Source organism: Anastrepha ludens, chromosome 5 (assembly GCF_028408465.1).
Source record: "Anastrepha ludens isolate Willacy chromosome 5, idAnaLude1.1, whole genome shotgun sequence".
Taxonomy (NCBI): Eukaryota; Metazoa; Arthropoda; class Insecta; order Diptera; family Tephritidae; genus Anastrepha; species Anastrepha ludens.
This window is the reverse complement of record NC_071501.1, coordinates 116187768-116205072: the sequence shown is the minus strand read 5'-3', so window position 1 is coordinate 116205072 and position 17305 is coordinate 116187768. Positions and strand designations below refer to the sequence as shown.

At 33.6% G+C, this 17305-nt stretch overlaps 1 protein-coding gene across 1 annotated transcript; it reads right to left on the bottom strand.

Annotated features, from left to right (window-relative positions):
- LOC128865230 (bacchus) lies at window positions 1-13011 on the bottom strand. Its single transcript, XM_054105355.1, has 3 exons — window positions 11984-13011; window positions 4652-4817; window positions 1-3814 (listed from the first exon to the last, which is right to left on the bottom strand). The coding sequence occupies exons 1-3, from the start codon at window positions 12227-12229 to the stop codon at window positions 3765-3767; spliced, it is 462 nt and encodes a 153-aa protein (XP_053961330.1). The 5' UTR covers window positions 12230-13011; the 3' UTR covers window positions 1-3764.
- Between the last annotated feature and the right edge of the window lie 4294 nt (window positions 13012-17305).

The window sequence follows — 17305 nt, the reverse complement described above, 5'->3', positions numbered from 1 at the left end:
TTCGGCATGTGTAATGCCAATTTATTAATAAATTTTATTTCATTTGTATTTCTATTAAAAACTTTTTGCTGGGTAAGTAAGATACTCATTTCTGAATATACTTGCATATGCACCTTTATGTACATATGTACATAAATATAACTTGGTCTACAATATTTTGAATTATTTACAAATAACTTCGTAGTCATCGTGTATATTACAAAAATGCTTAGATTATAAAATTATTGCAATGAAATATTTTATTTTTAAAACTGTTGTATTTTTCATTAAAGAAAAAATTCGAAAGGTTCCTTTTATTTCTAATATTAATTCGTTACTGTTTGCTTATTAACTTTCATAGTAATAGTATGCAAATGTCTTTTGTTTTTCATATTTTTTTTATATTTTTTCAACAGATTAAAATGCATGTACTTAGTGCTACACTTTTTTTTTTTTTTGTTTTGTTTTTAATTCTTCGCTTACAACATTTATTCGTACAAGTAAAACTGAGACCTTCTCGAAATGCAGTTGTTCTTTTTATGAATGCTATTTAGTTCTCTCTTTCGATAAAAATATTTAACAGACGTCTGAAAAAGTAAATACTTTCAATGCAAATATAAGAAGGATGTAAATACTCACACATTCAATGCACACATGTATTTATTGTTGTATTTACTTCATATTTCAGTTTGTGCGTATATCGATTGCTAGTCGACATAAATTTTCGATATACTTCTATCGTTTGGTGATTTTTTGTTTTGTTTGTATTTTTGTCATTTCCGTTTGGTGTGACTAGTGGGCGGTGAGAGAGTAGGGAGAGTGGGATTGGTACATCTTACTAACAATTTTATTTGCAATTTTACACACCGCACCCTTGTCCACACATGCAAATATGATTGTGAATTTTCGTTTACATATACACCTACATATGTACGTTCTTACGGTTAATCGAGGGCTGTTTGTTCTTCCATTCCTTTCGTGCGTTTATTCGCTTGATTTATATATTATTTTACTTGCTTTACCAAGCGACATTAAAATTTATTTTCTGTACAAGATATTACCATATCGTTTCGCATGTATGTATGTATTGCATATTTAAATATATATATATACGAATACAGGTTTGCTCTGAAGTATACATAGTTGAAATTGGTATAATTTTAATGTTATACATACATACGTATTTATACATAGATATTTTTATGTAATATTGGTTGATATAACGAATTTTTTTATAGGGGTATGCTTTTCGTTGTGAGTATGTGGTGTAGGAATGAATGTATGCAAGCACACTTTTCAGTGGTTTACATGGTGTATCTCTTAGTACATAACATTATTTTGTTTTCTGACAAATGTTTCTTATCCACGCTTCCACCTTCAAAACAAGAAACATATCCTTTCCTTTTACCTTTTCCCTGAAATTGTTATTTTATTAATTTCTAATTCTTGTTCAATAAAAAAAAATGTATGCAATAAGTGTTATTGTTGTGTACACTATTGCATTGACGGTTTTTTTTTCGTTACATTTCACATATTGAGAACTAGCGTCGAAATACGAAACAATTTTTGAAAACATAAAGGGCAGAATTGTTAATTTGCTCGAAGGCCTCTATATAATCCGTAAAAATAATATTATGAAGTATGAGAAAAACGTTTGTGGCTTATTATACAACCAATATAAAAAATTGCCCCTTTCATAACTTTTATTGTGCTTTTAATGATAGATAGCTCAAAATCGCATTGGAACTCTGCTAAGTCGACTTGAGTGTTGCTTTGTCAGACGTCCACGGATATCCGCCTTATCCCGAATTTCATGTGAACAAATCATTTACATAAATTTTTATATGTAACAAAAACAAATTCGGAATTGGTTCCGAATATTTTATTAGGAAAGATTTGTTCTCAAAGTATTCACAAAAAAGTTGTATTATTTAAAATCGTTATTCTTTCGTCATTGTTTCCGAATATTTTATTAGGAAAGATTTGTTCTCAAAGTATTCACAAAAAAGTTGTATTATTTAAAATCGTCATTCTTTCCACTATTTTTACTTTTATAGAAAACGCAGCAATACTCGTTGCCCTTTATTGATGCATGCAGGATTATTTCCTTTATAAAGAATTTGCATTTACATGAATGCATAAATATGAATGTATTGTATGCTAGTGTACGTACACTAGCGCTATTACAGGTTAGCAAGTTGGTCACAATATTCTCATAAAGTAGATGTGTGTGTGCGAGAATCCTTCGGCTAATTTTCTCATTCTGATAACATAAATTCAACTTAAGTAACTTCGATTTTTGCTAATGTATACATATATACATATATGTATGAACATATGCATATGTATGTGTAAACATATACGTACAGATGCATGTAGGTGTATATCTGGATTTTGTGTAGGTTTTTTCTCCTCTACCAACGTTTATGGTTATATTCGGTGCACATAAAAATCTTTGTATACCTTTGGTTTCAAATGCATTTAGCCCAGCTATATTTTTTGGCATTTAAATCACTTAAATAATACTGTGTTGAGAGGAATGCGATAAACTTTTTGGTCTTTGGTATAGAATACAATATGTACATGCAAATGTATTTAAAAATATATAAAATTAACTCCATAATTTATATATATAAATAAATATATATTTTTTTCTTGATGATTGTAAAAATAAATTTACACATTTTTTGTCAATAAGAGCTGTATTACTTCAACCTTACAAGGATCCATCATACGAGTACAAGCTCTTTGGATTGGGTTGAACTAGGTTTGAATGCATGCAGTTTGTTGATTATTACAGTAGTATTTAATCAAAATTCTATAAAACAATTAATGCAAGGCCGAAGGCTATAAATACTACGCTACTTAAACACTTACCAGTTTTGAATTTACCCCTCAATTCATAATAGGATTAAAATGGGTTTCAAATACTTTGTAAATCGTAACTTTGTTTCAAGTTGTTTTCAAAGTAATTTAAAACCATTTTAATTCGTACTCGTATGAATAAAGATGCGAGCATAATATACAACTCAAGAAGTGTAGTTAATAAATCAATTGTTATTTTAGTTGTTGTCGAATCTTCAAGTAAAGTAGAACATTGTAGCAATACATGTACAAAGACCCAATCGCTGTTACGCAGCTGGAAACATTTTAATTTTCTATGCTACGATTCTTCTACCAATCAGTGCTCAAAATTTCGATAAATAAAATATTAAGCGCCAAGAAAATAATTTCTTCAAAATTTTTAAATTTTTTCACATAATTTTCTTTTATTTCAATACTTTTCACGTTTTTGTATTTTTTACTCAATTGTAACGTTTCTAATTGCTATTGTTGTAATTTGTGTTCATCATTTTCATCTCATCATTATTGTTATTTTATTATTTGTGTATTATTATTTAATTTTTATTTAACTCATCTTTTCATCATTACGCTTAAGTTGTTTATATATTTATATATGTATGTATATATATATTTAAATGATAATATACGTATGACTTAAGAGTAAAGGAAAAAATTATGCAGTTTGTGGGTTTTTTGCCTTTTTGTTGATCATCGTCATATCTCTTATTTTTTTATAAAAAAAATTACACATAATACAATTAAAATAAAATAAGAAATAAAAAAGTATTTCTTAACATAATAATTATATACTTCTTTTCTTCTCATCATGTTTGTTTGTTTTGTGTTATTACATTTTTTGTTTGTTTTACTGTTTTTTAAGTTTTCTTGCATTTTTATGATTTTTTTTTTAATTTAAATGGTTTTTGACTACTACATTATTATTACGCCTGATCGTCAGAGCCGGATCCATCGTCGTTATCGTCGTCATCATCTGCAATAGATAGGGAAAGAAGAAATAATTTAACTTTGTTGAAAAGATAGCAAAATTTTCTATATTAAGAGAATAAAGTTTTGATATGCGTACAACTTGGAACTCTCATATAATTTTATGAAAAATGTATACACCTCTATCACGGTATATTTATTTTTTAATAAAAAACGAATGCAAAGGTCAGTTAAGTCACTATACGAAGTTTTTAGATTCAAAAGTATTAATAGCTTATAGCTATTTCAAGAATTTTATCTAAAAATATATTTAGAGGAGTTATTAAAAATTTAGCTTTTAAATTAAAATTATTGAAAATGTAACTGTTAAATTAAAATCATTAAAAATTTAACTTTTGAATTAAAATTATTAAAAATTTTACTTTAAAATATTGGAAAAAGGAAACAAATAATAGCAGCATTGAATTTTCAGTCAAAACCCGACTAACGACTTAAGTAGACTGTACAGAGTTTGGACTAATCGTGGACTAATGACTTTTTTGACAGTTGTGTGACAAAAATTAAAATTATCTTTGAAAATGTGGTCGATTTTAAACCTTGTGAGCAAAGACAACATTTAAGCAAACACTTTGTGGATTGGATATGTCGATAACCTTGTAGAGGTGGGGGGTTGCTTCAAATGATAATTTTTTGTTCCCTTTTTTATACACTTCTTCTACAAAAAAAACTTAATTTGTTGTTTTGCTCAAGAATATGCTACTTTTAATTGTAACTTTAAAATGCAAAGGAATCGAGCGAAATTGAGCTCCTTGTTTTAGGTGTGAAAAAATAATTTTTTTCTCATACTTTTAAATACATTTATATTATTTTTTTAAATACATACCGTCACACTCGGGTTCCTCCTCCTCGAATCCATCGTAGGGGAGATCATATTCATCACTATCAATATCGCTATCTCCCTCAATGACCTCTTCTATAATTTCATCATCCTCTGAGTCAGCATCAGCGGCCTTTTCTTTTTTGGCCTTCTTTGATTCGGCGGATTTTGCCTGTTAAGAGTAGAAAAAAATGCAAAAATTTAATATTTTATTGTAAATATATATACGTATATTTTTTAGTTTAGTAGTTAATTAAAAAAAAACAACTCTGCATAATAGCAGACAGAAATATGGCAAAGAAAATTATAATTATAAAAAGAATTAAGACAGATTAGGACAAGAGCTCCAATTTATTAAAACGAAAATTAGGAAATAACTACATAGATGAAAAACTTTTTTCTGCTTAGAATGTTTTCAAAAATAGCCTTAAAATATAAATTACTATATATTGGCGAATATGTCATTATTTTTTATTTTTTGTTTTTTTTTTTATGCAAGGGAGAGGTGATCTATTTAATTTTTTCTTCAAATTGAAAGGCATTTAGGGTTCTACTGATTTATGATAAAGTAATCATGTTAAATGTCATGCCATTTGTTCGATATTTTTAACCATAATGAAAATCGCAGAGCACACCTGCGGTTGACTGATATAATTAAATGCCAAAAACAAGCTAATTGACAGATCACGCTCAAACTCTGCGGCACTATAGTAGAGGACTCTTGAGTTATGAGTTGAGTAGTGTTCCCAACAGTAGCCGTCACCACTGCCGCCATTGTAAACTGTTCCCATTCGAGCAGCTGCAGGAAAGCAGTCGGCAATGGTGGCTCGTCAAAACGAACGAAAAACGTCACCCCTCCAAAATAAGTAACTGAATTGAAAGCAAAAATGTGCTGACTATATGCGGCTGACGGACGCGTTCGGCAAGCCAGCAAGCAAAGTTACGCTATCGCTCACAACATACCGCCAGCTGCTGAAGTAAACTGTACTTGACGTGATGTGAGGCGATAGCGGCAGCCGTGGTGTCGTTGTCGGCGGCGGCCATCTGTTATAACTACAGCGTCAATACAACAGTGCAGGCGGCAATCTGCTAGCTTCGGAAATATGGAAGCAAACAGAGGTAAACGTAAGCATACCGAGCGATATGATATGCCATTTCAAAAGCATTCATATGCTCGTTATATGCAGCAGCTGCTTTGTATTTGTAACGATAGCATGTTATTCTTGCTTACTTTTGAAATTTATTGCTTGTTATTTACCGACCTCAAAAGAGAAATATAGAAGTTGAGAGTGTGCGAGTGTGAATATGCCGGAATTGCTGTACCTAACAGACACATCTTTCTCTGGGAGCCATGCATTTCATTTGTTTTTAGTACAGTGTACATTAGACCAGCGTGGGTAACCAGTAATGGCGGCGAAATACGAAGCTCACACAAAAATATTATACAAGCGAATTCGCTTCACTTCGGACCACGAAAGTTATGAGGGAGAAAACATTCTGTTGTTGTTGCTCTCGCAGCAAAGGGAAATCGGCAGGAAAAATAAATCCAAATAACATAAACTAAAAGTAGAATAACCCACTAAAAGGGAAGTATCAACTGAAAAACTTTTAAAGACATACATAAAAAAAATGACGAGTACAATGAACGCAAATTGTCGCAAGGTAGCCGGAGGAAGCCAAAAAGGGGGCGACAGACTTTCAGTGCGCTAGCGGAAAATGAAAGAGAAGAAAAGCTATAGTTTACTTTATATGCCGGTGTACATAATCGATGTTTTTCATGCGTTTAGAGCACACAGATGTATGATAGCGATAATTGTGTTGCACAGTACGTCGTAAAAGTGCTGGCACAATTACAAAATACCATTGAAAGAAAACACAAGCTATGAAATAGCTTACAAGCATTGGTTTCGTTGTTGGGAAAAACGTGAATGCTGATTATGGTAAGAAAAACGAGCCGATCACGATGGTTTCCAACTGTACAAATGCTACTAAAATGTCTACTCAAGCACAAATTAAAAAATACGTGTTTGGTTGAGCTAAGAGTACATATTTATATATAGCCGGGAGAGAAAGAGAAAAGGTGAGCGAGTGCAGCTACACTACATAAGAGTACGCTTTGACCTTTAGAATCCAATAACTTCATACTCGATTTTGGCGGTATGAATTAGTTTTCATTGATTTCTAGAATTATTTTGTCACATATTTTTTAGCACAAATTTTTGCTGGAGCAAAAATTGCTCAATTAAAATACAGAGAGTATGGAAATATGACCTTGAAAGAGCGCGTAAACCTGTTTCCGTTTTATCAATGGAGTTGGTAAAAGTAGGAAGCTAGTTTCAAAAATCTGTGTGTGCACACATACATACATGCAAAAAATAAAGGAATGAATGTGTAAAGTTGAGTTTATGGCGTGTAAAAAGAGATTATGCGCTGTCACTAGGTATTTTTTTAGAATTAGTCTTATATTCTAAGCTTGTTTGGCTTATTCTCTTCTATAAATATAACTCAAATTTAAATTTATATAAAAATGCTGTTGAGCTGTGAAATTTATAGGCGCTACTGATATATGTACATATATCGTTATCCACAATAATTTCTATGTAGAATATGTACTTTTAATTACATTTTTTCACCTACATATGTAAGTCACCATCCATTTACGAAAATTATAAATGAAATAGCATTAGAACTTATTTAAGTACTATAGTATAATACGTGTAAACCCCATGTATCACTTGTTAATTGCGATATTTATTAAGCATACACGACTACCTATACTTATAAAGTTCCTAACATCGTATCTATAACTTTCCTATCTACACTATAATCATTTTCCTATGCTATTTGTGTACGACTAATTTCAGCTTATTGTTCGAAAATAATTAATGATTCATTAGTTCATTTCCATCGTAGGTATGCTCACATTTTTACGATTACGTCTCGAACAGCAGCATACATAGTACATATATGGAAAATATTTTTACAGTTGAAAGACATTTTGGCATTAAAATGTAACACAAAGAGAAAAGTACAAAAGCTTGCCAGTCAACAATCAAAAGGTTCACAAAGCGTTAATAACAACCAACCACAGCCAGCAGCAGACGAGCTCTCCAAAGGTGAATAAATAAAAATAAAAAACAAAAAAAAAGCCCGCGTGCTATTTATTCAAACGGAGCAACGACAACAACATACACAAAGAATATCTTTTGCATGTGCGAAAAGGACAACTGACTTACGGAGAGTGTAAATACTTGACTTTTGTATATAACAGGTTTGTTTTTATTTTGAATGGAATGCCATTTGTATATCTTCTTACATTTGTTTGTATTTTCCACATTTTTTAATGCTGCTGTCTCTCCGCGCTCGCGCGCTCGAGCAGCTTAAGAATGTACTCGCTTTTGGCTTTTAGTGAACAAGTAAACAAGTGTATCTTTACAAGTGTGGTCAAATAGAGAGCAAGAGCGCAAAGCGATATGTACTCAGCAAATAATAAAAGAGCATATAAAAGGAAGCATGGTTAAGTGTATAAAAAAAAGCTAGATCAGATTTATCAAAGGCAAATCAAAACAAAAATTGGGACGATGTCATAGAAACTTTTCTATAATCTATAACTAAAAAAGCAAACCTATAGGATGAAATAATTTTATTGCATGTTCTGGAAATCTCGAAAAGCATAAAGGGTCTTAAAAAATACACTTTAAAATCGTTCGTAAAACTGTTTTAATGACAATATTGAAATTTTCAACGAAGGTAAGAAGAGACATAATCGGTAAAACTCCGCGCGCCGCGATTCACCGGCCGGCAAACAACCGCACTAATGCACACACACACACGTACACACATACATATACACATTAGGTGTATCTGTTTAACGAGGTTTCATAAAATCGCATTGACAAGACCAGTGGTTCTCAAACGGTTTGTCGCGTACTATATTACTATGGACGCAATCACTTCGAAATGATATATATAAGAGTTTTTAGGCGAATAAGATATATGAATTACATTTTTTACATCAGTACCTCTAAAGCTACTGAAAGGGACAAGACCGATGAAGAATGACGTGGAATGAAATTAAATGCAATTGTGGATGGCCGGAATTTTTAGGCACTCGTGCATTATTACCCGTTGCACTTAAGGCCTAGATAGAGTAATTAAAGCATAAGCATAGACAGCTGATGAGAATCCATAACTCCACTGCAAACTTCCAATACTCTCTCATTAACCTTAGCAGTTTGTTATGAGAAAAAGAAATAAAGCTTATGCATTCTCAATACATCCCACTCAAAAATATATCATTTTATTCTGGCGAAAATCGGGCAGCGGCAAATAAAATATTCGGTACCATCCCCATATCTTTTGCTCCCACGCTGTCAAACCTTTTCCGCAAAACAAGCAAGTGTTTACTGAGTGTAATAAAGGTTAAGAAATCATGAAAAAAAGCAGGGCCAAACCAAACAGTTTAAAACTTAAAAAAAAATTGGCTGCAATTCAATACAAATTTCTACATTTTTGACTACAAAATAAATTTAGTGTGTGGCAAAAGGATACATATACGACAAAATAACCAAATCGAACAGAGGTGGAAAATATTACAACAATAGAGAATAAATAGAAATATACAAATACATAATTGCAAATCCTGATGCACGTGACAGAAGCTGCGCGCGCATTTTTTGCTGATCACAATACAATCCCCATGAGAACGAAAAGCTTCAGAGTGCAAAGCATCTACTACTACGCTACAGAAGTTAATAGAAAAACAAGTTGTTCAGTGCGAGGTCGATAAAAGCTCGTATAAAAGACATTGTGCTAACCGACGTGTCCCTACCTATTGGTTTAAATATCCAGAAATGCAGTATTGCATTTGATTGATCAGTAATACGTTCATTTAATTAGTGAGTTAAGTAAATGCAGAGATTTTCATGAGCTCTTTTACCGAAGTGAGAGAACACCTAAGAAGCGTAAGCTTTACTAAGTGCTTTGCTGTCAAATATAGCCTACTTGCACGCCGCCTCAACACCTACACGCACTGCACTGGAAATAAATTCATGCACATACGAGTGTTAATACATAAGTAGATTAATTGCTGTAAGAGCATCCCATCTAGGCTAACGTAAGCGCCCGCACCTATCATTTGAGCAGTGTAAACGAAGAAGAAAGAAAAAAAATTGTAAGCAACAAGCAAAAAAAAACAAATGTGTGGGGTAAAAAGGGTGCCAAATGTTGCGTTTGCGCGCGTTTGTGTGTATGTGAATATAGACTAGAGTGAGTATATGAATGTACGAGCTGGTGGAGGTTTGGTGGGCGCTCTGCAACTTGCTCGTCAATATAGAGATATTGATTTTCGCTTGGGCAAACCATGCGCTAAGCTAAGCGCCACTATCTCTTCTTGCTGCCTTATCACAAGCCAATACTCTTGAGATGTTACTGCTTTTATACAGTAAATAACACATACTTGCCCTTCTATGTACGTAAGCAATAATAAATGAGTATCAGAGACTTAACATTAAGGCCCATTTTTTTGAACTTCACGTTAAAACTTATCTTCTCTCTTCTCTGAAATGCCTGCTACGTATTTACATACATATATGGGGTAATACAAATTCGAGAAGCAGTCAATCCATTTGTTAGCATTTGTCGCTCCGATAGTGCTATTTGCTTTGTTTGCCTACATGAAAAAGATTTCATTTATTTTCGTTGACGACTGATTGTAATTATACTATACATGTTTGGAGATACCTCAAATCACCATTAACTAAAAGGACTTTCTGGAACGCATATTTTGAAAAGGACAGAGAGCTGCCCCCTATTCTTTGGAGCTAAATAAATAATTGATCGCTTGTTGAGAAAATTAAAACGAATTTATATGTCGACAAATTTAATCCCCTGTTTCTAGATCCTCCTCCAAAGAAGGCTACACCAAAACCCCTAATGACCATCGTTCGACCGCTAACAAACTAAAACACATAAATCGTTCTGCTTATGGACGAAAAAACATAGCACCCAAGAGTCTTAATGCTACCGAAACAGGAACGCAGGGAGCAGTTGTACAAATACGCAAAGCGTGCTATTGACAATAGACGGGAGAATCAACTGGCAGTGAGAGGAAATAGAATTGAAGAGCAGTAATACGTTGAGGAGCGCGAACCACGCGTGTGAGAATGGCACTGCTTCCACAATGCGCGCGCCTGAAAATACATATATAGGTAGTTCCAGGATTACATCCATTTTATTTTATTTTTTTTCACCATTCAGACACCGAAAATCTATATGCATAACCGTCACCTGACACGACAATATTTTGCCTCTACACATTTTTGCCTTTATTTCCAGAAGCTTCTTTTGAAACATTTTATACAACTCATTACGCACATATGTACATAGTGTGAATACTGAAATGAGTGTGCTTTATTAAGTTAAGTGAGATGTTTTTGCTGTTGTATGTTTAGCATAAATATGTTCGCTTCTTAATTGCAAATCTCAAAGGCTGTTATTTAAAATATGACCATATTTAGTGAATGAGCCACTAACACACAATAATAGTGTTGGTAGAGTACAGCGTCGGGACGTAAATCGTACAAATTGGAGACTGAAAAACTCTGTGTAATATTGGCTGTAAGAAAGCTTTTGTCTAGTTAATTTTTATATTTTCAAAATTCCTGATGAAAATTCCTCAATGAAAAATATATATATTTCCTAAACTAATTTATGTGAGTTCGGTGAAACAGTGTGGGAGACATGAAAATATTTAACCTTATAACAATCGATATTTTTTCTCACAGGAGAATATACACTTTAGTGTAACGACTGTACTACAAAACGTACTTTGCAAATAATTTGTCACCTATGGAAGTATTTACTAGATGTTTGTGTTTAAATTACGTTTTGTTTATGTAGCAGTTGCTCCACAAAAAGTGCACAAGAAATAATCAGGCGCGAAAATCATTTGTAGCCCTACTGTCAAAGTCTTGTCAAAACTGAGCAATACTCTCTCACTCTCTCTCTCCTCGCGCCCCCCCTACACCCCGCTTACCTTTTACTTTTTGTCTACTAAATGTACATGTGTCTATCGGCACTTGACGCACACGCTTACATACATATATAGCCTAGTTTACAACGCGTTGTCGCGGTAAAAAAAAATACAGCTTCCACTCAGCACTAATCACTTCTTTTTTTTTTCTGGAGGAAATATTGCTAATAAGCAGGCATTTCAATCTAGAAGTAACTTTTGCGTTGTGTTCCGTTGCTCTTATAATATTTTTGTTTTGCACCCTGAATGTGAACTAACTTGCTTAATTGATTTCTACAGTTTGCTTTAATGTTTATAATACTTACTTCGGCAGGCCGTTTTGTTCCTTTCACATGCTCCTTGACGGGTGCGGCGGCTTCATTGGCGGCATCAGGAGATTCCTCCTCATCGGCACCACCCTTTGACGCTGTGCCATTATCAGCAGCCGCCACTTTTTCATCGACGACAGGCTTTTTGAGATCCTCCTTCACGGCTGCTGCCGCATCAACGGCATCGGCGGCAACTTTCTCAACGGCGACATCACCATTATTTTGTTCTGTGGCTGCTGACATTTTATTTGATTTGTTCTGTATTTTGTTAAATTAGATATATTTTACTTTTTTTATAAATTATATAACTGCGTTCGCGGTACTTTTGTTTTAATTGTAATTTTACAAATTTATTTAATTTGCTTTAACACGAGACACGCACAAATAGCGATGAAGATCCTCTCACTACGAACCACACAGACACACTGTTTCAGACTGCCCAATGCGATGTGTATTTAACTTCTGAATGTTATTTCAATGTTCGTTCTGTGCTGAGTTGTTAGTTCTTCTGCTCGTTGCTCGTTGGTTGTTGCGCAGATACTTTGTACGTAAATGTATCTCTATCTGTATCTACAGTGGGTCACAACAACACCAACCAACCATTCGTAGCCGGCCGAAGGCGTACAGAGACCAAAAAACTTCGGTGCAACGAGGACGAGGACGAAGACAATAAACTAAATAACGAACAACGCTTGTCTTCTCTATCGCTCTAATGCGAAAGCGGGTAGGCAAGCAGGCGGCTCACTACTAGCTAGCTATTCGTAAGTAGATGATAGATACTTTATTATTTTCTTGTTTGCTACACAAATGTGCACGCTGTGTCGGTTAACTATACAATCAATCGGGCAGGCTGGATGGCTGGCAGTTTTCAACAGAAAAAGCGCTTAGGTAGTTGCTGTGAGCTGTGACTTTAGCTGCTCCTATATTATTTTGCTATATAATATTAAGAACGTTTGGTTTTCTGGGTATTTTCAACCACCGAGATGTGTACTCGTTGAGCGTCCGTTTGCGACTGAAACCGTCTGTTTCACAGCAAAGTTGATGTGTTCACCATTGATGGGGCCGCATAATGCATGTATAAATGCTTACTATAACTTTGGCGATTTTTCGCGCTAAAACTCTTATTTCCATTTATTCGAAAGTTATATCACCATATCAAGAAAAAAGTATTTTATTTTTTGAAATTAATTTGAAAATTCCGCAAACAAAATCCAAATCGGAAACGACGCGACTAGAGGGTTTCTTGAATATTTCCATACAAATTTTGCTTGGGTTCCATGAGTACAGTGTTCGTACAGCTCAGTCGAGTGCTGTTTGGCGGTAAATTTGAAAATTGCTTCTATCGTTGCGTCAACATTGTATGGGTAACAAGGACGTTGGGTGCGATGCGGGGGCTGTACTGCTATGGGTGTACGTACATTCGCCTAGCTGACAGTATTCCGCAATTGGTTAGTTCGTCAGTTGTACTTTCAGTTGTCTAAACGGTGTAGAGAGACGGTTGGTGCGACTGACGAATTGTCGAGTAGTGGGTCGTTGTGGCCATGAGCCGGTATATGAATCAGTGTGTTTTGAAGAGTTGGCTGATTGGCTTGCTGCTGGTATTGCTGGTCATAAAGTGCTCTACTAAGCACGCTACGAATTTAAGTGGGAGCCACATACCGATGATTCTGTGCAATAACGACACAACTCAAAATTTCATGTACATATATAAACTATATAGCAGATCAGGTTGCCAAATAACCATATGATTCTGTGGAGCATCGACATATGTACATATGTATGTATATATGTTTACTTGTTACCAATCAGACGAAGGCGTAATCGCTAAAGCATAAAACGAGCAAATTTTGATTGGATCTACTAAAAATTGTTATAATATAAGTTGTGTCCTTATTGCAGAAGACCATCGGATATGAACCACAATGCAAGCAACGGGATTATGACTGTAGCGTTGTTAGAAATTCGTTGTGGTGGCTCTTTCGTATATGAATGTACATACATATGCGTATGTATGTATGTACGTGAGGTATTACTTTATATGTATGCTTTTTGAAGCGACCGCCAATGGTTTGCAACGTAGATGTGATTTAATCGCATACATCTTCTGTTGGTTAGTTATGCACTTCTTATTTTAAGGAGGCAAGTAGGAAAGCTTGAGAGTTTAGCAGTATTAAATAAATTCGTAAACACGTTAGTTCTGGATTTAAAAGTGTTTTACTTTTCCTAATTTATTGTTGAAATTTTTGGAAAAATTGAATTGCTTTTATCTACTTATAGAAAACAAAATGTTTGGCGAACACTGCTTAGAATGATGTCGAATTATAAGCCCTGTCATTTTTCACCAAAACAACTTTACATCGTTTACGCACGTACATACATAAGTGAATCGAATGTAAACGGATATACTTACATGCATACATACATACACATTCTCAAAGAGCAGAAGTGTAGTAGGAGTGTTATATTCACTTGTCCGCCTGCCGTTTGACTGTGATTCAACCTTAGTACATGTATGTATGTATGTACCTACATACGTATGCACATGCATATTTTGGGGAATTCAATTCGCTAGGCGTGCAAATAAGCAAATATATTGACAACGAAATCGGAATTGAATACAAAGGAACAACATGATTCGAATTCGTGTGAGCATTAAGGCGGTTTGACGAAGTGTAGATGTTGATGTTCATTGGGTTAAATGGTGAAGTACAGTAAAGTATAGTTAATTGGAATTGAGTTGTTTTCCTGAAACGACGATGTGGAGATAAAAATTCCTACCTTCTATTCTGATTCTTATTGAGCTTCCTTTTCTGCATTTCATCTATGAATGAAAAGTATAAGATTCACTACTGAGAAAAATGTAGAACTGGTGGCTTTAAGCTTGAAATATTTACTTAATTTGTAGAAAACAGGGATTTTTCCATTTGACTAACTGAAATGTCAATATTTTAGCTTGGTTTAAATAAATTGAGAGAGTTAATGAAAATGTGTGAGTAAACTTCTGGAGCTGCAAAATTTCTTCACGCGTGCCAAAATTTCCATTTTTTTCTCTTTTTGTTAAGTCAAATAATGCAAAGCGTTAAACTTTGTACTATGTTATGATTTATTAAATACATATTCACTTTATCGTGGGTTTACTGTATTTTAGTTCAATGCAGCTGTTGGATTGCAAAATATCGCTTGCATTGCTGGCTGTTTTTCGCTCTTGTTTACGGGTGATGGACAGCCAGCTTAGCTTACGAAGCTGCTCGCAGGGCGCGAAGGTATCGGCTTCGTTAATAATATTTTTTGGCGGTATTTGAAGTAGAGTTCAAATATGTATATATGTACATACATATGTATGTATATATGTATGTAGATTTGCATATAAGATGGCGTACGATTCTACAGGCATAATTGCTGATAACAAGAGGTGCTTATACATATGTACGTACGTATGCACATAGAAAAGAAATATGTTTTATGCCATATTGAGGTTACTAACTCGACTTTACAACTGTTCTGCTTCGATCAGCATTTTTTGTAGTTCACATAATTTACGAGTCCTACTAACAGCGTACAGTCCCTTCTGCGTTAATATGACCAATATATGTATGTACACATGTACACATGTATGCATATTATATACACTTACATATGTACATATGTATATGTATTTATTTTCCAATAAAATTTCATTTTATTACTTTCATAAATATTCCACAAATTCAAATTCATACTCTTTCGCGATCACATAGAAAATTACGAGGTAGTGTAGTAGTACCTTATATTATTTTTGTTCGGCAGCTATTTCACATCTAATTGTTGTTCTCGATAATACGTTTGAGTGAGCACCTGTAATCTAGAAACTGTCACTTAATTATCATCGTCTTATACATACAAACATTCGTCGTTGGTAATGTCGTTGTGTGGTGATCGTTGTTGCCGGCAACGTTACAACACCAAACAACTCAGAGGCGACTCACTATTTCCGTTAAACTTTTTCGTGCTCACAAAGCATCATTCGATTTTTCCTCGTTTTTTAAGATTTTTTTTTATACATAAATACATACATACACATATTTGTTCATACCTATGTATTTTAATTTCTTCATATTTGAAAACTTTTTGATAAGTCAAAAGTCGAAGCCAACATTTGGAGTGCACTGGCGTAGAGACGAGTTGGTGAGAATAGGATTTACTGACACTACATCCATATACGATATACATATGTATGTACATAAGTACATATATGTGTAAGAGTTTACAAATAATTTTATGAATCTATGCTCACGCAAAGGCATAACTTAAAAGCACATACATACATACATACATACATATGAATTTTGTATAAGTGAATGTTCTCTTTGGTTAGCAATTCGGTTTTCCTTTTGGTAGTTGCCAAATATGTATGCATGTAACAAAATGAAGTGCACTCGTATGCCGACACGTTCGTATACGTGGTTTTGTTGTGTAGTCAAGTTAGTGAGGAAAGTCAAAATGCTGTGTTATCTGACTGTTGATTTGAGTACTGTTGGATTTTTGTTATTGCTAACCTATAAACACTGATAAGCTTAGAACTTAAACCTTTAAAGCTTTTGTGCTTTTATTAAAATATGTGCATTTGTATTTGTATACATACAATGATATTTGATTTTTTTATATAATATACATATTTATATACATATCTATGAGTACATATGTACATTTTCATAGGTTTTATTTAATTCAAAATGTGTTTTGTTTTAGATTTCTGATCTTCCCCCCTCATAAGTTGTATGAATTTTACAAACGCACGATATAAAATCACCGTTTTGATGCAAACGACTGCTGTTAGTTGATAGTTTTGTATGTTTGTTTTCGGAAATGTTTGTATGTGATCTTTAGATAAGGAAAAGTGCAATAAGCTTAAGCTATTGAAGTATTCACGCCGAGCTTGGTAATGTTACAATTCGATATCCGAGATTTATTTTAGTTTATTTTGTTTTTTTTTTAATTTACCGAATACTGAATAAACCAAGGCGAATCTATTAAAGGTGGCGTTGGTAAATCAGCTGATTTCTTTTTTTTTTCGCTGTATCCATTTGGCTGTCAGCACAGAATAAAACAAGGCGATTTGCCATCACCTACGAAAAAGTAAAAGACGTAAACATAACAGATTGATACATATGAGATTGTTTAAAAATTGTTGTATTATTAAAAAACCAAAATTACACTAAATATACTTTATATACTAATTTCTAATTAAAACAGAAGTGCACAAAATACCAGATTCCACAAATAATAAATTTGTTTGTTTACAAAAAGTTCAGACTTATGCTTTGCGAGGATATCTTTCGT